We start from the raw sequence: 25,976 nt of genomic DNA on the forward strand, positions 1-25,976 counted from the left end.
TATTTGTATATGTATAAATATATGTGTATATATGTATATATTTGTATATATATAAATAAATGTGTATATATGTATGTCCCAAAAAATATATCTGTATATATGTATATATGTATACAGTATATCCATATACACATTTATATTTGTAGTGCAGGGGGCCCATTACTTTTAACATTTTAACATTGTGTGTGTGTGCTTATGCGGCGATAATATTTTCGGCTTTTGCGTGTGTGTGTGGGGGCGGGGGGTGCTGCGATAATATTTTCGGCTTTTGTGTGCGAGTGCGTCACAAGAGCGAGCTATAATTGAATAAAGTTGCAAAACGGACGGGGCTCAAAGCAAATCGGTGACCAGTCAATGTTGATTTCAGTAACTCTTTAATTGTGCTTGTCAGGGATGCTTTGGATCAAATCGTGATTGTGCCGGTCTGTGCGTGCATGCCGTGAGGTAGAGACTCTCCCTTCTCAAATATGCTTCTTGAGGGAATTGTGGCGCTCGGCATCGGAACCAGAGGAAGCGAGGGATGATGGAAGGTTAACACACTTTCCTCTCTTCTTCAGGCCTGCCCTGTTCCTGGGAATAGTTGACATGGTGACATTGTCTCCTCCTCTTCCTCTCTCCCTCTGCCATCACACACGCCGCCTTTTTGCTCCCTGTGTCATCTCCAGATGCAAGCAAGGATAAAAGTGTTTACTGCTGCATTGTTTCCATCATGACAAACGAGGTGCCAATGACCTAGATTGGGATTTTTTACTATTATTGTTATTATCATCTCATCAGTAACTGGAAGTGAGGGATTGTTTTAAAAGATTATGCCCATATGGATGTTTTTTTTTTTTTTGTTTCCAATTTTTAAACTGCAATATGCAATTCAATAGCGGGATTTGCCATTCATTCTGTAGTAAATAATGTTTTTCTAATTTGACCATTCGGTGTTCCTTTTGCGTCATGCTCACCCGTTTGAAAGCATTTTACAGCATTTCAGCGCTGTTCGGCAGAGAATATCTGTGCTTGTTGTTGTGCGCGCCTGAGAATTGTCAGCTCTTTTACAACAGCTCTGTTAACATTCTCCTTTATTTGTAGTTTCCGTCCTGTATTCTATTAGTTAAATTGCACGATAACAGCAGTTTAGAAGTGGGTTTTTTTTTGTGCAGATTGTTGGTGTTTTTGGAATTACAACCACGTGCTGTTAAGAAAACTGCAGTTTGTGTACATTCAAACTTTAGCTTGCAGCCAATGTGAGGACCTGGAAATCAATGTCAGAGTGCCAGAATATTATCAGTTTCAGCCTGTTTGACTGTGTGAGTCTCTCCTCAACCACACGCACACGCACACGCACACACACACACACGCACACACACACACACACACACACACACACAAAGTCTCTTACAGAGCCTGATGTCATATCAATCTCACGAGCCTAAGCAGGCTGTTCAGTGAGATGTGAAATTGAAACGTAGCCTTGGTTATTAGACAAACAGTGCACCGGCGCAACTGCTGCTTCTCTTGTCAATAACCCCCGAGAGTAAGCAACTAACAGCTCATTTGTCCAATCGCACCAGCCTGTTATTGCGGCATTGTGTGTGTGCTGGTGTGTGTTTGTGTCGGTATATGTCAATGAACCATAAACATACCAGTAGCAAAGTGGTGCGGGCCCCACCCGATGTGTCACCATGGTCGCAATTTTATACGGCGCTCACTCCACTGGCGGGTTGCATACGCTTACAAATGGAATCGAAAAGCATTGTTAAAAATGTTACATTTGACATTTTTAAAAGTGTTGAGAAGGGTGTAGACTCTACGCAGACGGGTGTCTAGTTGGCTGCAGGCTGCCGATCACGATCGGTGGCTAATCATTGCACCACCACTAAGATAGATAGAGAGATAGACGGATATATAGATAGATAGACGCCCTGGCTTGCTTGGCATTTGCAAAACATAGCGCAAGCAAACAGATGTCCTAGTTTTGGTTAGACAATATTTTTACATGGTTTGGATTGACAGCCAGGCAAACAGAAAAGGATCATACCCTCTTCAATCACAATCAAAGGAAGGGTACCACGCTAACTCTTTCAATTCATTATTCTGTTTTTCGTTCATTTCATTCTCCACTCTCTCAGACCTGGCACAGTGCTCCATTATTTATGTATTGTTTTTATATATTCATTTTAAATTGGTATTCATTACGATTCCAAGTGCGGTCCCGTTGGGTTGTGTATATCGGCAAAATGAAATGTCTTTTGTTGAAAAGGCTTGTCAAACATTTGTGGGGGGTTTTTTTCCCAACAAACCCGAGCACATTTGACGAGCCACCTTTGTTTGTGTAAGTTTCAAAGTCTTTTTTTTACATAAACAGTATACTTCCAAAAGTTACTTACACCTCATACCACATAATTGACTTTGTCACACTTATCCGAAAAGACAAAGATGAAATTCGAGACCCAAATACTGTAGATGCGGGGTCATAAGCGCTGACACGCCGTGTGCTTTTGGGTTACATGGTGACAGACAATTAAAGGCATCAAAGTGTTTTGTTATGCTCCTCTACTGCCAAGTAGAGGGAAGGTGTGGGTAAGAGAGTGGAGGTGAAGCTTTTTCATTAAAATGCCACGTGGTAAACCTTTGGGGACGACGACAAGCGCTGGGGTCAAAACACTCAGTTTTATCTTACACATTCAAAATGGCCAGTCCACCAGTTTAGCATGCACGCCGCGCCACTTTGAGCAGTATGCAAAGACCTTCAATTGCTGTCAATCAACAGATTAAATTAACACAAACACATACTGAAAACGTGACCCGCAGCAACATTGAAAGGGGGCTGGAGAAATGAACAAATAAAAAAACAGAATGCAATCAAGTGTCCTCAAATGCTAAGGGCACTTTACATGCGTGACATCCACCCCCGCACTTAGTCACGGCTTTGAATAAGGCGGCACAACTGGGTTGACTTCAGTTTTAGCAATTAAGTCAAGAGCCTGAACAGAGGTATCGCTGCATCAACCGTTCCATGTCAAAGAGATTCACCACTCACATGGACACTTCATTAGGCACCAACAAGAGCTCTATGCCACAGCAAACTGCAATACCATAATTTTTTGTGATTAATATGCAATTTTTTGCACAAAAAAAAAACATTCCCAAATCGTCCCCCCACGTTGTACAAGGGTCTATTCAAAATTAGGAATATTTTTCACAGTGAATAGCCATTAACCAGTACATAGAGGTTGTTAAAGTTCTGTGCTCGTATCCTGCAGTTTAGTGCATATGGTCATGCGTCAGTTAGCCGCATTAGCCCACTAGCATTGACCACAAGCCATTCGTGGCATGTTGATGGCTATTTGCATACTGTACAGTCACCCAACATCGGAAGGATTGTTTATCCTTGCAAAGTGACTGTGGGAGGGTGTGGAATTTATCTTAAAATGTACGTGTGTGTTGTTTGCTGGCATAATTCCCCTACGGAACTAAAGGTTGAGGGATGTGTTGGGGGACGAGTTCTCATGAGGGTTGCAACTTCCGTTTGGTTATCTTCTTCCTGTTTTCCATATAGTGATGTTCAGTAAAGTCTTCTGTGATACACCTCCTGCGTCTCCTTTCCTTCGGCACCACACTGGTGACCCCGACGTCAGTACTGAAGTTTGACAACCAATCACAGCTCACCTGTTTTCTGAAGCTGAGCCATGATTGGTCGTTACCTGAGCCCTGAGCAACTGTGATGTCATTTTCATTCGACAGAAGTGACAAAATGGCCGCCCCCTGAGATGGCTAAAAACGAGTGGATTTTGCTGCTTAACTCATATTCCACAAATGCACCATTAATCAGAATACCGTTTTTCCAGTAGTGGGCCTGCATAGAACATATTCTTGAAAAAAATACGTTTGGGCTGACTTCTTTAATTTGCCAATTCACTAATTCACCACACAAGCTTGGATGGAACACAACACTCGCATGCAGTGTCAATTCAATTTCTGGCGTGTGTGATATGTGTTGCCGCGAAATGGCACATGATTTTTTTTCTATTGGCACCTAAAATGTGTGCCCCTTTTGTGAAGACACAAGAGGTGTTCAATGATTTTTTTTTTGTGAATAAAGATTGAAGTGAGAGATTTTGATGTCAAGGAAGAAGGACATCTTTGCCAAAAGGTGGTCTCGCACAGGGGGCGAATCAAGCTAGGACACATTGCACCTTTACGACTGTAACATCCACTAGAGGAGCTGAGAACGACATCGATAAAAAGCATTTTATGTGTGCCTCCTTGTGCCTTTTTTATGACTGCCATTTGTGCACGTGTCAAGTGGAGACACGTTGTAAATATACGGCATACACACGTGTCATATTTGTTGGCCGCAATAGACGAGTGAGCTTGCGCGCGCTTGCGTGTTTGTACGGGTCACTGCGCCAAGGTTTGCCACGTGGGCGGGCATTTTGTCCTCCGCTCTATCTTGGCTCTTTGAAATTGAAGTGGCCCTTCAGCAACTTAGCGAGGCAGCCGGGATCCTCATCTGTGGCAGGTGGTGCTCTTGTGGCCTCGGTTGCGGGAGTGTTTGAGTAAATGTAAAAAGATGTTTACAGTGACGGCAAGAAAATGTGTGGGATTTTAAGTGGAAATTGTCCATCTTATAAAGGATGACAAAAGATGGCAGCAAGGCCTGATGTGTTGGTAAATCACATTGGCTATGTTTATATGGACACATTTATTCAGATTTAATGGAATAAAAAATGTTTCATGTACGCACCCCATTCAGAATATTCTGACCCGATCAAACCCATTCCGATCAAGATTATATTCCGAACCAGAGAAGTAGATTATGTCGATTGTTAATCCGATAAACACTTATTGCGACATTTCGGAACAAACCGTCTTTACCGCGCTTGTCTGTGACAGTCGGTATTCGCGTTTCTGTTATTCCCGGAAGCAAGTAGAAGCAGAGCGTGTTTTATATTGTTTGTTGTTTGAGTCAATAAAGTTTGAAAGAAAAAAAGCAGAGCGAGTGAAAGACAACGCGGGGGCAAGACTGAATTGTTACATTTGCAGATCCATTAGGAATTGTTAACTCGATGTAACGGCGCAAACGGGAAAAATACGCTAAATAAATTTAAACTAGACTGGACAGAGCAATGTTTTGTTGACACGGAAGTCGCTACGGCTTTTCTTCTTCTACTACTTCTGGTATATTTGGTCAATCTGCGCATGTCAAATACTTTGTTCCTCTCAAAAGTGTGACGCATGAACACGCAAGTCCTCATCGGATCAATATTTTTAGTGTCCATGAAAACAGCGCATCCAATCATAATTTGAATCCGAACTCTGAAATGTGGTCCATGTCCCCCTTTACATAGAGGTACTATGGGTTTATTCGGTACATCGATGCATTGCGGCTCGTGTGGGGGATCGTCACCTCGGGCCTCCTTAAACGGACTCGCCGCGTCCCAAAGGCGCAGCAATCAGACAGCAGACAGTAAATGAATAATAAAGAGGCTATTATGTGTAGCTCCATTTCAAATGGGCAGTTTCCTCCATGTAGCCGGGGCTTACTGTGAGGTTAATTGAGACCTTGGCGGCACTTTAGTCTGCGCTTATGTGTGCAGGTCCTGACTTCCATCAAGCGATCACGTTAAGCCCACGTCTCCACGGCAGCTCACAATGTATATAAGCACACATAAGAAGGTGGGAGTAATTGTTGGTTCTAATTCGATTTTGTCAAAGCTAAAGTGACATCTCCTCATTGCTATTAGCAAATAATAGCCAATGGAGACATAACCTCCCTGGCATTGGTAAATACCAGTGGACAGGATCTGAGCTGGTCGCGGTCTCCTTTTTGGGCTTATCTCGCACTCTCAGCCTTGTGTTTACTAAAGAGGCGTAACCAAGAGAAAGTGTGCAATCAGCTCACGGAGGCAAATCACACGCCGCTCACTGTTTAACATACTTAGCTAGTTCATAATTGAAAATGGCTGCTTTTGAGCTGCCAACAATAGCATTGCCACAAGGCTTCCCTCAAGGGGATTTACTTTTGATTTGTTTCAGGCGCCGCCCCGCATTCCCGTTCCCACCGTTCTGTCTATCTCTTTCCGTTTCTCCTTTAATGTCTCTTTTCTGTGTCAATTCACGCTTCACTTGCGATTGCGCAAAACATCAATTTTGAGAGACAATGAGCCGTTTCTCCATCTTAGCCATCATAAAACGTTTGTTTGTGTGCCGGCTTGCCCTCCAGGCAATGATGGCACTTACTCATCTCTAAGCGTCACGGGTTGTGAATGTGCGCAGCGACGACAAATGGCTGCCGTGTCGTCCGGCACGGCTGCTTGTGGCAGCAAACGAGATTTTGCTGGAATGGATCTTGGGGGTGAACCGGATTTGATGGTCCATCACCTGAACCCAGTAACCTCTCGGAGGTTAACCCTGTCAAGTGTCGCAGTTCAGTTCTCGGAAGTTGCTTCACTCATTCAATGTCAGCCATTTGCGCAAATCACAATCCCTTGTGTGCTAGCGATTTTCGAGCATTTTTGCTTGATTTTTCAAGGCTCACGGAATATTGTATTCTATGATTATTTTTACATTGAAGCTACCAAATGAAAGAATAGACTCTCTTCTTCCACCAGAAAAAAAGTTGGGTTCAACCTTTTTCCCTTCCCTTGTAATCATCAGTAGAACATCCGTAAGTTTTAAGAAATTCAGCCGCTTTGCACAGAATCTGTTCCCTGTTCAAAAGTATGCTCCAGATTGTCCGTCTACAAGTCTGTTGAAGTTCCCCTGCCCACACTGTAAACAGTTGGCAAACAGAGGGGATTTTCAATTTAAAATGGTGCAAGGCTACCCTATGCTGGCGGTTTGGCTAATTACAACTCCTCAAGTGCTTGCAATTTAAAGGGCAAACTCATCAGACCCATATCAGCCCATCTCAATTAGTCATGTTACGAAATGTGCCGAAGCTTTGAAGCGTGTCTCGAGCAAGACCGGGCATGCCAAAAGAAGCCCCGATTTGGAGCGTGTGTCACTTCCAGGAAAATCACGCACCTGATGACAAACGAAGCCTCGGATTCTGCGGATAACGTCATTGGTTCTTTCAACGTATCATTGCATCATCATAACACTCGAAATCTTGTCACTATTTAGCCTACAATCTTATTTCATTCCGTATATTTTACTGCTTAGGCTTCTTGACCACTTGATGGCAACGTAGAGCAAATGAAGCACCATGAAGCTTTGAATCCTGTGCAAACCAATTGGCTGGATTGGGAGTCCCAATGAAAAAAAGGAATCAAATGACATAACTCCACCATGGCGCTGAATGTTTTGATTCTAATGGAATGGAATCATTCACTGCCATTGACGAATTTACTTGTCTTTTCACAAGAACTTATTTATGTTTTTTTCAAGCGTTAGGGTAAAAGAGGGTCTGAAAATGTCTGGCAGTGAATGAGTTAACGATTTAAGGAAATCAGGTTCTCCTCACAGGATTTTGGGTCACCCATTATTTATTCAGCCCGCTTTGTTACTTGTATCCTACTTTGCTGTGATGCAAATCAGCTCATCTCACAGGTGAAACACTGCCGAATATCTAGCTGATTTATCATCCAAAAGGCATTCCGGTGGAGACATTTTTATACGAGCTGCATCATCGCAGTCAATAAGCACAGCTAATTGGTTTCGTCTGGCAATATTAGATCGGGGGTGTGTACAAATGCATGCACGGTGAAGCAAGTGACTTTTACAGTTTCATTTGCTGCAGGAATGTGTTTTTGTACTTTGACGGAACACATTGCTGAAGAAGTATCCATGTTTAACGCTAGATGTACAATCAAATCATCTGCAAGCCATGTCGTTTGAATGATACGATACGTTTCAAATGATATTGTCTTCAGATTTCAATTTGAGATAAATTTTTGCTTTCTTCTTCTTCTTCTACCGGTGGTGTTTCTCATTTCTCGTCTTGGCTTTGTCCGCCCCCTCACAGGAAAGGAAGAGTCCGTAGCAACCTTCAAGGGCAACGAGTTCTTCTGCTACGACCTGTCGCTGACACCGATCCAGAGCAGCACGGATGAGATCACGCTGTCCTTCCGCACGCTGCAGCGCAACGGCCTCATGCTGCACACGGGCAAGTCGGCCGACTACGTCAACCTGTCGCTGAAGAGCGGCGCCGTGTGGCTGGTCATCAACCTGGGCTCCGGGGCCTTCGAGGCCCTGGTGGAGCCCGTCAACGGCAAGTTCAACGACAACGCCTGGCACGACGTGCGCGTCACCCGCAACCTGCGCCAGGTAAACACGCAGTACCCCGAAAAATCTGGCGTTTTTGGATCGCTGGCTTCTGTCTGCTCGCTGATTTACTGCGCTCTGAGTTGAATGTCGGTCTGCTACCTGTGATTATCTCTGCTTTTCTAATCATCTGTCACTTTGAGTTAAATTTAGTTTTCAAGGTTGACTATTTGCTTTCCTTTTTTCCTTTGTGTAACTAACATATCTTTCACCATTAAGTTGAAGGCGCTATATCACTTGACAGGGCACTTATTGAAATGTTCAAATTTTTTGCTTCCAGAACATGATTGGGGTACATTTGAACCCTGACTGCAGATTTTTTGGGGGTCAATATTGTTTTGCTTTGCATTGCAGAGCGCCGAAGCCGGCCATCAATTTGATGGATTATGGATGGATTTATTGGACAATACAAACAGTCAAACAAACACAAACACAAAATGAGAATGCTAGCAAGGAGCTGATATAGACCACAACGTGTCGCTCACGATGATACGCCCCTTGAATGGGCCTTATCATGCTAAATCAACTTTTGTTTTGAGCTTTGAGCCATGTCAAATTGCTAATTCCTCACCAAAGATGTATGGTATTTTCCTCCATTCATCCTGCTCGCTCAGCAACAGCTTAGTTTCCAACGATTTCCCTCTGCCGCCCTCTTTTGGCTGATTGCAATCTCTGACGGACTTGATGATGATGGCTAATCAGTAAATCAATCAATGTTTTTATTTTGATGTACACAAAATGGGCCGTAAAATAATTTGTCGAGATTAACAGTACTCAATATAATTTCCACTTTAGATTGGTTGAATATCCGCTTTTATTATTTGCTGATAGCATTTACATCTGACGGGTTAACGTTTTTTTTTTCTTGCTATTAATCATCAAATGCTATTTCCCTTTTCAATTTAAACAGTATATCAGGTTTTTAATCCTAGTTGGATGTTGTGCTAGTTAAAATCGTCTAAAGCATGTCCATTGCTTTAAACTTTGCACCACACATTATTAGAGTGTTATTTCTACATTCCATTTTAGACTGCAGTCTGCTAATCAACCTTTTTTTTTTTCTTCATAAGTGTATGCATAATCACTGACAGAGGTGGGCGCTATCGAAGAATCTTGCTTCCATTGGTTCGGGCAGGCCCTGTATATGTTCGAACCTTTAAAACCTTAACATAGCATGATATGGCTCCTTTAAAGTCACACATCCAACACATGTATGCGCTTGTTGTGGGAAAAAATGACATCTTCTGACAGTGACTACATGAAAGAAATACTTGAAGACTGAGCAATTTGTTTTATTTTTGAAAGAACGCTGATCTTTGTACCTTCATGCATGTGAACTGCTTCAGATCATTTGGTCAAACCAAACAGAAAAGTGTTTCAAGAGAGAAACGCATACATTTGGTTTCACACCTCCTTCTTTCGCTTTTGTTCTTGATATGCTGCGATTGACTCTTAAAGGTACAGGAACACACTGAAATAAGTTGCGCTCAAAAATGTCGCATTACACAAGAATACATTTTTCTAAAAGCGTGAATCGTCTTTTTTTGATTGCGTTTTTATACAAAGCAATTGTATTTTTCTGAAGTGAAAACAGTTTCAATTCATTTTAAAGGGGAACGCTGTAAGCCAGGCTTCCACTGTTTATGCATTTTTCAAACTTCTGTTTAATGGTGAAGATTTGTCCAGAGTGTTCAGCAGGTTTTATGGCCTTCATGCGTTTGTGTAGCGAGTACCTGCACAACCAGTATCTGCTGAGCTCATCACTTGGCACTTGCCGAGTGGGGCGGTGAGACACAATCAATTTCACTTACGCTCGCCGTGCTTACTAGCTCACATTTTGGAGGCTAATTGTAATTGGAACGAATGGCTTGTCAGAGCTAATAATGGCCAGCGCGGCCGGCCCAGAATGCCAAAACAGGCCGACGCGCATTAAAACCAAACAGCGTTCCCCAGAGTGAAGTTGTGGCCAATTCGTTGAACCCTCACCCAATCTCCAAGTGACGAGCCACGCAAGCTTGTTCGAGACGATTGCGGGTCCAACGCACGGCGCCGCTGTCGGATCAGCGGGGCGAGACGAGCCTAATGACTTTCAAAAGCCGACGCGAGTTTGAAAGATTTGCGGCGTTCTGCGAGCCACCAACCCACCGCCTGCACGCGCACACGCTGTCGCTCATCGCGAGTTTCAGGGACGCATAGCATCATACATTAAGAAACTGTGTTTGTTCATCTGTTAATCCTGCATGGAGTCATTCGAAATGGAGGATTATGCTGGATCAGATTAGTCAATGTTTCCTTTCTGATGAAGACTATTTCATATAATTCAAGGGTGGGCAAACTCTTGTGGACCACATTTAAAGTGAAATGCACAGGTGGGTGAGGTCATTCATTGATGAGGTCAGTAGTTCAACTGAGTACGTATAAATGTTTATAATAAACTAATCATTAGTTTTTCCATTCAAAAAAAAAAAGAAAAAAAAAGAAAAATCAATAAATATGTTTTAAAAAATTTAAATAGTATGTAAAGAATTAAACAGTTTTTGCCACATTTTTTGCTTCCGTTGAATTGTGCTGCTCCTTCTGGAGTGTGCTCCTTGGCCACTTGGGGGCAGTATGATACAGATAAACAGTCATGGAGATGTTCTCAGCTGAGTAAGGCAGTAATATTAATTGTTCTGCATCGAGGATAAAGAATATATGCCTGTGAGTATTGGCTTATCGTTCTACTTGTGTTGCTCCACTGTGTGTGTTCGCATTAAGCTTAGTTTGTAGATGTTTTAAATACACAACGGGTAATTCTTTGTATTTTCCTTTAGTTTGACAGTAAACTTTAACTCTAAATGGCCTCTTTTTTTAGAAAGAATTGTTTTCCATCTGCCAAACTGATGCCTGTTGTGAAGTGAGTTGAAGTTTTTGCTGTCAGGTCACTCGTATCTCAAGTCAACACTGTCTGTAAAATTGTTTATTTTACTAATATGTTTTATTATTTACAACAAACCATTAACACAATTATTGAGTTAATGACTTAAGTGAATACAAGAACAAATAATTTCATTAACCAATATTGGTAAAATTGGACTCAGTTATTGCCACCAATATTGTAGGATTCGTAATGTAAATGAAGAACTGAAAGAATGATTAACACAGGAAGTATTTCATCTTTGTTTTCTGATTATTACATGTCAAATCTTCTTCAATCCTGCGTTTTATGCCTACAGGAAGTGACAGCTGTAGGTTTGTTATATAATGTATGTTTTTAGGCATGATTATTGATACGTATTGTGGGTTTAAATGTTTGTGTTATTTTACAAATGTGTTCAAGTGGCGTAAATAATATCAAAACACGCCTCGGGAGTATTTAAAGATGGTCTTTCTATATCGTGGTTGTCATTTAAAGTAGGGGGGGTCTGCACGGTAAGCATCGCAATGGAGTGGGGGAATTACTGTAAATGCATTTGGAGCCAGAACTAACAAACCATATCAGCCAATCTGTGAAAATAACAGCGTGAATCTCTTGTGGTGATTTCTAGCAAATGGCCCAAGCGTAGCTTTACGTGATTTAATCTGCTTTACATTTTTGTACATTGCTCATGTATATGAAGAAATGTCCCCATGTAGGCCTCAATTATCGTCCGAAATGAGAAAACTCGCCATGAGCCCCGGCTCGCCACCTTTTTGTCTCTTTTTGTAATAATTGTTTTTTCACAAGCATAATGTGGCTGTCAGCAAAGTGCACAATTAGGTAACTCTCAGGAGCTGGGAGGGGCTTGGGGGGAAAAAAAAATGGAGGACTGCCAGATGACCACTCACGTGGTCGGAGCGCCGCCTAGTGCTCAGCAGGAGCGCTGCAAGTCAAGTGAGTTTGGGGATGTGGTGCTGTTCTTCCACACCAAACGTGAAAGTTGCAAACGGAATTTTCCATTGATGCTTGTCCGCTTGAGGGCACGTGGTTTGCGTTTCCAACGGGAGTCCGAGACAAAAAGGTAACAGAAGGTTTTAGTGCCGCAATGTGAGAGCAAATCAAAAGCAGAGACAACAGTTTGTTCCTCATCGAAGCGAAACACAACAGAGGCGACTTGTAATCCCCGTTGTGACTTTACAAGCCGGATTCGACATCCAAGTGACAGAACTGGGCCAGTCGCTTTTTAGCCAGCGTCTGAAGAGACAGGCGGCGGAACTCGCTGTGTGGCTCGTATTTCTCGCCTTTCTCGTCCACGATAGGCTCATTTGCGTGAGGTTTCCACTGGCTTTCGGCACACCTGAAATCAGATGTCGTTTGCAGCATACAAGGAACCCTTCAGCTCTGAGAATGTGATAATAAGAAATAATACTTGCACTTGCGACATACTGCAGATTTAAAACGCCTACACACCGTTGTTCAAATTAGAGGTTTTTGTTGGATGTAAAAAAATAAAATAAAACCACGATGAACCATTTCAACACTTATTTCACCATTCTTGTGTCTTAACCTGAAAGAAATAAGCAACTGAGATTATGCAGTTGCACAAGTGTGCACACCCTCTAATAACTGCGGATGCTCGGAAATAACCAATCACATTCAGGTCAAATCGTCAGACACCTGCCACCCTTTCAAGCAAGTGGATCTAAATAACACCAAATAAAGCTCAGATGTTTGAGTAGGCTTTTCCTGCTTTTTTTTTTTTTTTTTTTTTTGCTTTCTAGTAGAAGTCAGAATGTTATTTTTTTGTTCATAATTTACCACCACCGTTCTTCACTGATTGTTTGCTGTTCATTTGGTTATGACAAGTGTTGTTTGTGCCTTTTGGAATTATGGACAAAAATTTTGACCTTCATCGGACAGAATTTCCCAAATGTGTCCAATTTTTCAATGGAGTCGTACAGATTATGTCACATTCATGATGGAAAAACTTTTGAAAGTATTTATCTTAATTTGATATTCGAACAGGGGTGTGTAGACTTTATATATCTTCTGTATGAGACATATCCATCTTGTAATATTCATATTTTTGATTATCTTTCCCTGTAGGGTATCCTGGTAATGCTGTCAAGAATGGAAATGAACTAACCGTCTTTTTTTTTTTTCTTATCTATTCTTTTTTTTTTTTAGGGTACTGCAAATACTACAGCTTTCTTTTACTATGAGTCTTCATATTACTGATTTAATTGATTATCTTTCAATTTGAACTTGGGCTGCTTTGTGTCCATTTGCAGCAATTTCAAATGAATGTCTCTCGCATCAAGGATCCGTAAAGCGAAAAAAAAAGAAAGTCAATACAGTTTAGTGGTGCACTGTCACAGTACTGAACACACACACACACACACACTCACACGGCACTCACAACAAGCCCCTGTGTCCAAATTTTGCTAACTCTTGTCTCTTTTACTAACAACAAAGTCTAAATTTGTTCCAGTTTGATTCTGTTCATTGGTGCTTTGGTTTGGCCTCTGCAGTTCCGCTTTCCACTAACTAACACTGTGTCATCCACGGAATGTCAACCATTCTACTTAACCTACAACGTAATTTACTAACAAATGTGTTTTCCTTTTTTCCCCCTTTTTCCTGAGTTTTTCTAGAATACCCTAGCTAGCGTAGTTGTTCAACTGCTTTCTTTATTTCTTGATTTGGATATGAATGAGCACATTAGGGAAGTCGATGCGTTTTTTTTTTTTTTTTTTACAGTAATCTAACTTACTTTTTTGAGAGAAGATGGCTTTTCTTCCACTTTTTGGGGGGGCGGGGTTTCAAGTGTATTCTGAGTTTAAGGTTGGTCATTTTTTTTTCCTCCCCCCTTCCCTGTTTTCTCCCATAGCACGCAGGCATCGGACACGCTATGGTAAACAAACTGCATTATATGGTAGTTATCATTCTAACTGTCTTCTAGTTTGGTTTGTCCTTCTGGGTTCCTTTTTTTTCCCGTTTTTCTTCTGTTTGCTTTTCAACGTTCAATCCGTCATCAGGTAGCTGCCAAACTCTGCCTGTTTTTATTTTATTTTATTTTATTTTGTATTGCCATCCAGTACTTCCTTACCCTTTAAAATACACATCCAAAGAGGTCTACAAAATAATTCTAATATGTATTTACCGGACTTTTTTGCTCTTTTTTTTTTTTTTTTTTTTTAAACCCTCCCTCTGCCCCTTTTGTTCTTTTTTTTTTCTATCTTCCACATTATCCCTATGAAGAAATAAAGAATTATAGTCCAACATATCTCAATTGAGCTAGAGAAAAGTGTTGGGTTCGTTTTGGGTTCTTTTTGCTTTGACTTCCCTCCCCCTTCTGATTTTTTTTTTTTTTTTTTTCAAGAGCTATCCCCGAGACGGGAGCGCACGCAGCCGACTTGTAAAGCGGGTGAACAAACATCCTCTGATGGCACCTCCAGTGAATGTCAGCGAAGCGCAAACATTCGCTCATGTTGATATCTTCATTTGAAAAATTGCTTTCGACTGGAGCAGCGATTTCCAACCACCATCCATCCATGTGCTGCCAGAAATTTTTCCGCAATTGATTTTACTCAATTGCTCCGAAAATGATTTACTAATGGTTGTATGCCAGCGACAGAAAATAATTGCACAAAGAGATGATCTTCCACTGGATGGCAGTTAACCTGGGCATCCATCTGTTGCCATTAGGAACAGATTAGCTTTTATTTAAGTAAAGTGAAGATACACGTCTTGTAAAATTGACAGCGTTGTTGACAGCACAACATGTTTGAGCTGCAAAGTTATATCCGCTTAAGATGGACTATATCCCACTGGGTCATTGCGGCGTTTTCCATGCCGTGACGACGAGGCGCTCTAAAGTGTCCACGCTGGTTAACACGTTGGACTTTAATTTTCTCTTCCGCCTTTCTCTGTGTGATGTGCGTGCACTCACAGGTGACAATGAGGCACTCTAAAGGAGCCACGCATTGATCGCCAACGATCGTAAAGATAGATCGGTCGACCGATTTTCACTGGGGCTGCCTTCAGTGCGTTTTTGCTGTCCTGCGCTTCAAGAGCTGGATTGTGTGCAAGCGAGCCGTCATAAATTACTAACACTAACGTGCCCTTCTGCATGACACCCCCCTTTTCTCAAAAGATTACATTAAGCATATATGTATATGTATATATCGTGGCTAACATATATACATGCATATATCAATTCTTCTAATATAATCAATACGGCCACACGACACGTTAGCCACAACCCTCCCCTCTCTGTGCTGTTTTGGGTTTTTTTCTTCTCGTTTGGTTCCCTTTGAAATTAACCAACTAAAACCAATAACGACCTCGCACATGGAAACAAAAGGAGGGGGGCTAGGAGCTGGGGGAGAGAGGACTGACCGCCCCCCCCGCTCCCCCACTTTGCAAAGTGTTGCATAGACAGTAGCAAGTTCATTTGCAATGTTCTGTCATTAGTCAAAAAGACTTTGGCCTGATGATATGATATCCGCTCATGTCCTTACGCTCCTCGCTCTCTTGTTCCCCCTTCTTAATTTAAAAAAAAAAAAGAAAAACGGAGTTAATCCATGACATTGTTGCCATCCTGTATTCTCTTTGCATGCGTCTCTTGTGGTGTACATCCTTACTGTGTTTGGATAAGATCATGAATGATTCTACCCATCCGTGTGCTGTCCAGTAACATGTTTCAGCAGATTTCCATGTTAAGTGCATGGCTTGTGTGCATCACCTTTTTGTAACTTGAATGGATTCTTGAAAATATACCCGTTAGGATTACAATCAAACACCCGCAGTCCAAACATGGATTTGGTTTGAGCCAAGAATCCGTTACCCATTCTCTCGACTAATACACATAAGATTTAACCGAACCCCCACCCAAAAAAAAAAAAAAAACCACACACACGCAAATATGCTACTAATCCAACATACGTTGTTGCAAGTGTACTAACAACCATTTTTGTGTCTGACTTCCCCTTACTGACCACAGTACTAACAGATTGTGCTCACTACCAAACAAACCCTAACTCGCCCCTGCACTTTGGACCTTTACTAACACACATGTGGAGCTCACACACACACGTACAAGCAAAATTATAATCTGCCAGACATCAATTGAATCTCCACTCTCACTCTCTCTTTGACTCTGCCTTTGTGTATTAATAATACAGACCTCACTTATATAACAGTTTCTCTACAGATGTGCTGCCACTGTGACATGTGACACTCTAAAATCAATTGTAATCCAATTATGGGTCCAAAAAGGAACAACCGCTATTTGGAGTCCATTTTGACACAACTTTTTGGGTTATTCATTTCACCCTAAAGTTAAATAGAACGAAAGAATGAAAGAAAGAAAGAACAAAAGAAAGAAAGAAAGAAAGAAAGACACAAAATAATAAACGTCTGCCTCACAGTTCAGAGGTTGTGGGTTCGATCCCGGCTCCGGCCTCCCTGTGTGGGGTTTGCATGTTCTCCCCGTGCCTGCGTGGGTTTTCTCCAGGTACTCGGGTTTCCTCCCACATTCCGAAAACATGCATGGTAAGTTGATTGGACTCTCTAAATTGCCCCTAGGTGTGATTGTGAGTACGGATGTTTGTCTCTGTGTGCCCTGCGATTGGCTGGCAACCAATTCAGGGTGTCCCCCGCCTACTGGCCGAAGACAGCTGGGATAGCCTCCAGCACGCCCCGCAACCCTTATGAGGAGAAGCGGTATCGATAATGGATGGATACATATATCTATATATCTATATATATATATATATATATATATATATATATATATATATATATACAAATATATATACAAATATATATATATATATATATATATATATATATATATATATATATATATATATATATATATATACAAATATATATATATATATATATATATATATATATACAAATATAAATAAATAAATAGCTAATGGGTTGTTTGGTGGGTTATTTCTTCACCATTTTGGGGTCAAATTAAGAAAAAGTTGGAAAAAAATGGTGGGTCAAACCCAACTTTTTGAGTTATTAATTTCACCTAAAAGGTTGGATAAAATCAAATAACGCACAAAACAACCCAAAAATTATTGGAGGGTTTTGGGGGTTATTCTTTTGACCCAACCTTTGGAGTCAGATGAATAAATCCGAAAAAGTGGGGTTTTTTCTAGCAAACAGACGATTTTTCTTTTCTTTTGTACAAAACAAGCATTTCTTAAAAGTTATTTTGTGGGTTAATGTTTTGACCCAACTTCAAATGGATAAACCCTAAAGTTGGATGAAATTAACCCAACTTGACCCCACTTGGGTCAATTTGACCCATCTTTTTGCTTATTAATTTGGGTTATTCTTTTGGTCAAATGAATAACCCACAAAACAACTCGTTTTTTGGGGGGTTGTTTGTACCCAACAACATATTTTTTTTGTGTATATAAATCAAAACAATTTATTATATTTGTTTTGTCAAGTACCTATTCGAGCCAACTCGTTGGAGTGAAATGAATAACCCAAAAAGGTGGATCCAGTTAACCCACATGGGGTTGGTCCCTTTTAGTCCCATAATTGGTCCCATATTTGCGACCCAACCATTTTTTCCGAGTGTTCATTCGTGCATTGATGACAAATGTAGTTCTTCCGCTGGCTCCCCCTACAGGTGTGGAGTTTCATTGAGCAACGTATTTTGGGGCTTTATTTGAAAATGCGTGTAGTTATCGTTTTGGAAAACAATGTGCCCTAACTCCTGTTGTTGAAGTCATGACAAACTGCAGCGTTTTTGCACTTGCCATTATGTAACATTTCTACTGACTGTTGATTGCTTGTTTTTGATGTATTTGATTGCGTGTTCCTCCTCATAAGGAGACCTTCAAAGGTGTCTGGCAGTTTATCAATCATCAACTTGACCACAAACAAAACACCACAATGCGTACCCAAAGAGTTAAGCTCAAATTTTCACTGCTGGCTTCAAAAAGCCACATCGGCGGGGGGGGGGAAAAAAAAAAAAGAAAGAACAAACAAACGCCTCTGGCCCGCACCCGCACGCTCCCAAAACACAAGTCGCTGGGGGGGAGCAACAGCAGACATAAAAAATGAGTTGCTCTGTTTAGAAAGGAAGTCCAACGACAGCAACAACAACTGCAACAGAGAAGTGTGACCTTAGCTGAGAAAGACCTGTAGAGTGCAGTAGCAACAAAAAACGACCAAAGAAAAGTAATACCGTACCGGAAGACAAGAAAAAAGAACACAACTGTACACCACAAACAAGTTGTTGGACAAACCGAATCATGTGAGCGGTGTTCATCACACACGTTAGGGGAGGTAATCGGCGCTTTTTGCCATGTCAGCATTAAACGCCACAACCCACAAGATGCAACAATGCGTGAAGGAAACTATAAATATAAAATAAACGAGCAAATGTAATGTAACAGAGAATGCAACTGCACTCAAAAGGGAAGCGCCCATTTAAAAAAAACAAAAACAAAAAGACAAGCATGGACCAGCACTTAGGGCACAAACCAGCCACTCAAATGTTTGTCTCCCATTTTTTGTCTTCATTGCTCTAATTCCTCTCCCCCCGTTTATTCCCCGGCCCCACCCCCCACCTCTTTATCTGTTCTGCTGCCATGCCTGTTGCCAGGTAACCATCTCAGTGGACGGTATCCTGACCACCACCGGCTACACGCAGGAGGACTACACCATGCTCGGATCCGACGACTTCTTCTACATCGGCGGCAGCCCCAACACCGCCGACCTACCGGGCTCGCCCGTCAGCAACAACTTCATGGGCTGCCTCAAAGACGTGAGTCGCAGCCGCAGGTGGCAAAATGAATTTACAGTTCAACGGATACTTGTGTTATAAAAAAAAAAAAAAATCTGCTGACAGTAGAAGTTATGATTTCATTCCTCAACATTACCAAATCCACACTAGTTATGTTATGCCAACCCCCCCAAAATGAATCTTCCCAAGGTAGTCCGCTTCCATAGCCGCCCTAGAACGCCTCGTTGTTGGCTGTGAGCACTGGCGAAGCAAGGATTTTTTTTCCCTTGGGGGGGCCAATGATATTTCAGGGATTCACACATCAATTTTTTGTTTTTTGCATACCCATAAAATTCTTCAGAAAACGCTGATAAAAATGAATTATATGTTTCCCACAGAGTGCTGGGAAAAATGTGGGAAAAAAATTGCCACCCTCTAGCTCCATCAGTGGCCGTGAGTGTGCGCATGTCACACGCGCTCTAAAAACAGTTGGGTTAAAAATAACACAATTTGCTGTCAAAAAAGGACCGATCCACTACTTGGGTCAATTTGACCCAACTGTCTGGGTTTGTACTTGCAGAAAACAACCCCAAAAATGGGTAGTTTTGTACAAAACAACCCCAAAAACTGGGATGTTTTGTACAAAACAAAGCAAGAAGGTGGGTCAGATTGACCCAATTTGTGGATTGGTCCATTTTTGAATCAAAATTGTCTTATTTTTAACCCAACAGTTTTTAGAGTGGTAAAGACAAAAGTGCAAAAGGGGGGGATGTAGTCGGACTCAACAGCCAGCGTGTGAACCAGGGCTTCCACTGGCTTTGCGGTTTGAGAGTGCCTCGTTGTCAGCCCTGAGTGTGTGCATGTCACTGTGGGAGAAGCGGAATCGCCATGAGGGGAAAAGACAGTTTGGGGGAGTCTCACTTGACAGCCATGCAGTGGGAGGACTGGTGATTCGGGTCTTTCCTTTTGTTTTTACAAACACAACACACTGTGCGTTCTAACCCAATTCATGTAGAAGTGCAACAGGAAGGTACACACCAACAAACCCACGCAGGAGAATATAAATGATTTTTTTTTTTCCCCCTTTCTGGCTTTTACATCAGTGTTTAACAAGCTATCAAGAGGCACAATCACAGTTGAAAGTATTATGCCCTTGTAAAGGTAATGACTTGTGTAGAGACACGGCAACATGGTGCCGCCGCCGCCGCCGCCGCATTTTCTCATAAAGCTGCGCTGATTGAATAAGTAATTACTTTTGCCATCGCTTTTAATGGATCTCGCCGTAATCTCCCTCTCCAACTTAATTACGCTTGGAGAAAAGACAGTTTGGAGCATTTGCCTTGCTTATCGGAGGGAAACCCCCACAGGGGGCACTGAGGAATTTAGCCAAGCCCTCAAAGAAAGGTTCGGCGGTGTGGAGGGGGTCAAAGGAAATAAAGTTTCACTTGCAGTAAGTGTGTTAAAAGGGACACATATTGTAAGTGGAAATACATTTAGCAGCAGTGTAGTTATTTAGAATGAGCAAAATTGCAAAGTAAAAGTTTAGTATTGAAGCCGATAGAAGGTGTCAGTAATGGGCCAATACCGGGCTTATTTCAAGGTATTGGGTACTGGTGAAGGATGCTGATATCAGCGACTGATATTCATCGTCACGTGTGTGAGAAGGGAAGAAAAGTCAAAGGAAATAATTACACTGGTCAACAATTTTTGATGCAATAAACATTTCTAGATTTCTTTTTTTTTTTTTGCGCTGATTCCGAGTCAGGTTTTATAATCAGAATATTATCAGAATATAATATGTGATATAGTAATATATTTATTTCTAAATTAAGGGTTAGGTTCAGCGACAGGTGGATTTTTTTTCCCCCCTGAAACATCACAGCTACAAATGACAACACATGGTAAAATTCGTAAAACCAAAAATGACAACATCTCAAAAATGTGATGTGCTAGAAAAAAAAAGTCAAGGCAATTTTTAAATCAAAAATTTTATAGACACACAAAGCCACCACTGATTAAAATTTGCTGCTGAGCAGTGCTATTTGCCATTACATTGTTTGAAAAAATATGCTTCAAAGGTACTAGCGGTAACGGTATCGGTGAATTAAATAAAAGTGGTATCGATCGGTCCTTGATGAGACATGGAGCTTTTTTTCCGAGTCTGGGCTCAACGTCTTGGCTTCAGTCAAGCTCTAACAAACACATCACTGTGTTTGGGGAGGAGGTGTGTGTGTATGGGGTGGGGTCGGCGGGAGGAGGAGGGGGGGGGGGGGGTTGTGCAGCTTGTGTGTTTCAGCTGGGCTTATCGGCAGCTCCGGCCCGTGGCGAGGCTTTCATGCAACCGCCGTGGTCAAACGCCTTTGACACGCTTCGGCGGCACCCTGCGGGCTGCAGAGGGCCGAAAAAAATGAGGGCACTGAACGCCTTGAACGTGTGCGCGCTTGCGTTGAGGTGTGTGGGTGTGTGTGTGTGTGTGTGTATATACGTGTGGCACACAAAGCCGCACAATGCATGACCTCATAATGTGCATCAATGAGTTTGAGAGTGTGAAGATAAGCGGCGGTTCCGGTCACTCGTCATGGTTTTGATCAGTCTCCAACCTAATGGAAGGGATGGACACACTACGGCGTGTGTGATCACAGGTTGTGTGTTTTGCGCCTTACAACACAATTTTCCTCTATTTCGGCGCCATCTGCCGCAGTCCCCCGAGACTGTGACCTTGCTATCTCCCATTTCGCACTCCCCTCCACTTTCTACCTTCTCCACCTCTCAATCACTCATCGTTTGCCTTTCTCGAGGCCACTTTTTTGTGTAATTAAGTATGCGGCCGTCGCAATGCCAGCTTTGCCATCCCGGCTGCCGCCTAAATTAAAAATTGATTTCTTTGACTGATTCCTCACAGTGGGTGAATTCGCTCACCTCCATCCCGTACTGCCTCGACCCCGCCCGTTCAACTTCATATTGACGTTCTGGCGACAGCCTCCTTCCAGTGTCACCTTTTTTCTTTTTTTTTTTTTTGCTTGTGTATGTGATAACATCATTTTAGGGTCACGCTCACGATCGCCCCATTCATCTCATTAATCCTCAGTCCTTCATCCTTTCCACTCATGGGACCCTTTATTAAGTACCCCCGGAGATCCATGTAAGAGCTGTGTTTAGAAATTCAATAATAACAGAGCTCTCTGAGTGCCTTCCTGTATTTTTCTCCAGCAAACAAACTGGAGTCATTTCTTGTGTATTCTAATTAAACCAATAGTTGCCGTTCACTGTGAAGTGATGAAAAACACACTGAAACCAATTATACACAATCAAAAATATAAATTCCCTTTACAGATCTTAAGAGTAGGCTTTAATAGTCCTGGATTTTTCATAACACTTATTTTTTATGTAGTTTATATTTTTTCTTAATTCACTTAGTTTTAATTCATTTTAATTTCCAAAAAGTTTTTGAAAATAAAGTTTTTTTTTCAAAATGTCTTTATTTTAGTTTAGTTTTTATTTGTTTTAGCGTTAGTTTTACTATATATATATATATATATATATATATATATATATATATATATATATATATATATATATATAGTTGAGTGATAAGATGTAAAAAAGAAAAAAATGGCACTATAAGTATTGTCTGATAAAGTAATGTAAAGTTGAATTCTCAAATTACTTTACGAATGTACAGCTAAACAGTAATACTGGAATAAATATCCCCAATTATTACTTTCCGCGTTTTTGACGGCCTAAACATGAATGAAAACTCACCAAACTACGCACACACACTGGGTCTGGCAAAGTGTTTGATATTTTAAAGCTGTCATACACAACTACAAAAAAATCCCGTAAATTATAGTTACTTTTAAAAATGTTGATTCAGTTAGTTTTCTTTCTGTCTTTTTTAAAGCATTCTCTTTTTAATTTCGTTTTGTTGACGGAAATCTTTTTCGTGAGTTTTTGTCAACTATAATGACCTTGCTCAAGAGTGTGCAGATGCACCTTGGTGAACCTCTTTTTTACAACCTGTGTCACTTGTATTTGCTTCTATGGTTTTTTTTTAACACTCTAAAAATCCTAAACTATTTTGAAAAAAAACGGTTAGCCTTTAAACCTCAGAGCTGCAGCAGCTGAGGAAAACAGATACAGTAAATGTCTTATAGCCTGTGTCTGTGCGCGTGTGAGTGCGCGCGCGCACGCCAGTGTGTGTGTGTGTGTGTGTGTGTCGAGGGCACGTGAAGCAGCTCGAGAGGAAAACACACCCATGCAAGCGCGCGGAAGCCGCTTCGCGCCATTACCTGGAGGACAGCCGGCATCTCTGAAAGCTGTCTGGAAGGTGTTCAACAAATATGAGAAAACAACAAGAAGCAGGGATAATTTACTTTGCCCGTGGCTCTGCATCGATGATGAATGCAAAGACACAATTTGAGTGGGAACAATAGAGCCACGTTTCATCAAAGGGATGCCTGCGTCAAGGCTGCAGGCAACATTTGGAGAACGTCGCCGCGTCTCAGCGGCTCCCAGGAAGTCTATTATGGCGTACGCTTTGACATTCCTGAGCTGTTTTGCTTTCTTCCCCTGTGCTTGTGTGCTTATCGTGATCGTTATTGGGCAGGCCCCCCGAGCGACACCGACATCCCGAGTGGGAGTCGTCCAAAAGCGTGAAGGGCATTCTTTGCAAAATGGAGCATGTTGTGGAATTTGAGTGTGAGACTTGGTGCCTGCCGCCCTGAACCCTTTTGCGCTATATTCTTACAAGGTCATATTCATTGATGAAAATTTCCCCACTGTGGGATCAATAAAGGCATTCTTATCTTATCTTATCTTATCTTATCTTATGACTCAATAACAGCTGCCATTTTGAGTAACTAGTCATCTACTATATCTAATATAGTAGTCTGGTTAAAGTTACTCTTCAAATACTTCATGTGCAAAATATATAACTGTACATTGTCTGAGGACAATAGCAGACAATTGCCACTAGGCTGCAGAAGTGAGTAACATGAGGCGCAAGTCATTGATCACTCCACCAAATTCAGTCGCCGTCTGGTCCATGCATGGTTTGCACATACAAACAAAAGTAATAGTTAACAATGAATACAATAAAGGAGGTGAAACACACCCTTTTACTAACCAACACGCACATTTCAAACAACTCTATTATTTCCCATAAAAGTCATAAAGGGAAAAGATGTATATCTTCAAGCGCGCAGCATTATTGGATGAGGCCATCGACGCCCAATGGTCACGTTTTCAGCACGTTGACATCTCACGTGTCCATAACGATGATGGAAGTGGAGACGTGCGTATTTATAAACTGAGAATACAGTCCCTACGTTGAGTTTGTGACAGCTAAAAATGAAAATATGGAGGATTTTTTTTGTGCACTCCATACTGTCAACAAAGTGTTAATCTAGTTTGAAAAAAAAAAAAAAAAGATTGTGTGAAGCAGAGCTGCGACTAACACAGGCAGGCGGTTCCTCCCTGAATTTAAAAAAAATATATATATTTATAAACAAAGTACATTATTAATCTTACGTTTTACCGTTACAGCATTAACACTTAAATGTGTCAGGTCAAAAAATGTATTACATACATGTATATATTGTGTATAAAATGTATTTATCTTAAGTGAAGTCTAGAAAGACCCATTCTTATATGAAATAATTATTAAGTCAAAAAGGCTGCCTTTATTTTATTTGTTTGATAAAAACGTTATCATTAGACACGAATGGGAAAAAAATGCATTTCCGATAAAGTATTAACAAAACCATTTGTCATTTGTATGTTAAGCGGGGTTGCGGCATCTGCTGAAAGTAACTAATAAAGTAACTTGGAATATTAGTTACTTTTGAAATTAAGTAATCAGTTCTCAAGTCAAATTTATTTATATAGCTCTTAATGACGTCTCAAAGGCCTTCACGTGCTCACAGATGACAAATATTAAGGAAACAAAGTAATTTAGTTACTTTTTCAAGGTAACTATGGCAACACTGGTCATATCGTACTCATCTTGTATCGCTCCCCTGAAGGTGGTGTACAAGAACAACGACTTCAAGCTGGAGCTTTCCCGCTTGGCTATCCAGCGCGACCCGAAAATCACGCTGAACGGCGACCTGGTGTTCCGCTGCGAGGACGTAGCGGCCCTGGACCCGGTCACCTTCGAGACCGCCGAGTCCTTCATCTCGCTGCCCAAGTGGAACACCAAGAAGACGGGCTCCATCTCCTTCGACTTCCGCACCACCGAGCCCAGCGGCCTCCTGCTCTTCAGCCACGGCCGCCCTCAGGGTCCCAAAGAGCAGAAGCCCGGCAGGGAGCTAAAAACCGATTACTTTGCCTTGGAGCTGCTGGACGGCTATTTGTACTTGCTGATCGACATGGGCTCTGGCAAAACCAAGCTGAAGGCCAGCAACAAGAAGGTCAACGACGGGGAATGGTGTCACGTGGACTTCCAGAGAGAAGGGAGGAAGGGTAAGGACCATCATCTTCAGTGATGACACTAACGCATTACCCTAGTATGCCCGTTTTTTTTGTTTTGTTTTTTACAGCAATGACTAATCTAACACGCTACTTTTCTCAATTTAGTCATCTGACTACAGTTACTTTGCAAAGTCAAAATTTGCGCGACTGTATATATTACTGTTAAAAATGTACTTCCATGTACCGTAAGTATTGGCAAAACTGGTTGTCAAGTTTAACAGCACCTGTTGAATTTAAACAATAAAGTAACTTGCAATGTAACTTAGTTGCTTTTAAAATGAGGTAATCAGTAACTTAACTAGGTTACTTTTGAAGTCAAGTAATCAGTAATTGGCAACTCTGATCATCTTGCTCTGGATTAGACATGTCAGCAGGGCGGGATAGGCAGATGCTAAGGGTGCGGTGGACTCAAGGGGGCGCCAAACATCGGCTGAAAACTTCACTATATTTATAATCACATGAATTGTTACTATAACCTCATAATAAACATATTTGATAATAAAGTGGATTAAGAACATGTAAATACATCAACGATGTTAATGCTAAACTAAAAAGTTGAAACATCAATTACAGCCTCATTTG

At 41.4% G+C, this 25,976-nt stretch overlaps 1 protein-coding gene across 1 annotated transcript in view; it reads left to right on the forward strand.

The window, feature by feature from the left end:
- The window catches only part of nrxn2b (neurexin 2b), a 337,476-nt gene that overhangs the window by 155,033 nt on the left and 156,467 nt on the right, over positions 1–25,976 (forward strand). Inside the window, 4 exon segments of the mRNA XM_086012706.1 lie at positions 7,961–8,262; positions 14,049–14,072; positions 18,804–18,965; positions 24,947–25,385. Coding sequence (XP_085868832.1) covers positions 7,961–8,262; positions 14,049–14,072; positions 18,804–18,965; positions 24,947–25,385 — 927 coding nt within the window.

The sequence above is a fragment of the Filicampus tigris genome, chromosome 2 (genome assembly GCF_054856515.1).
Source record: "Filicampus tigris isolate MCC_2025a chromosome 2, RoL_Ftig_1.0, whole genome shotgun sequence".
NCBI lineage: Eukaryota > Metazoa > Chordata > Actinopteri > Syngnathiformes > Syngnathidae > Filicampus > Filicampus tigris.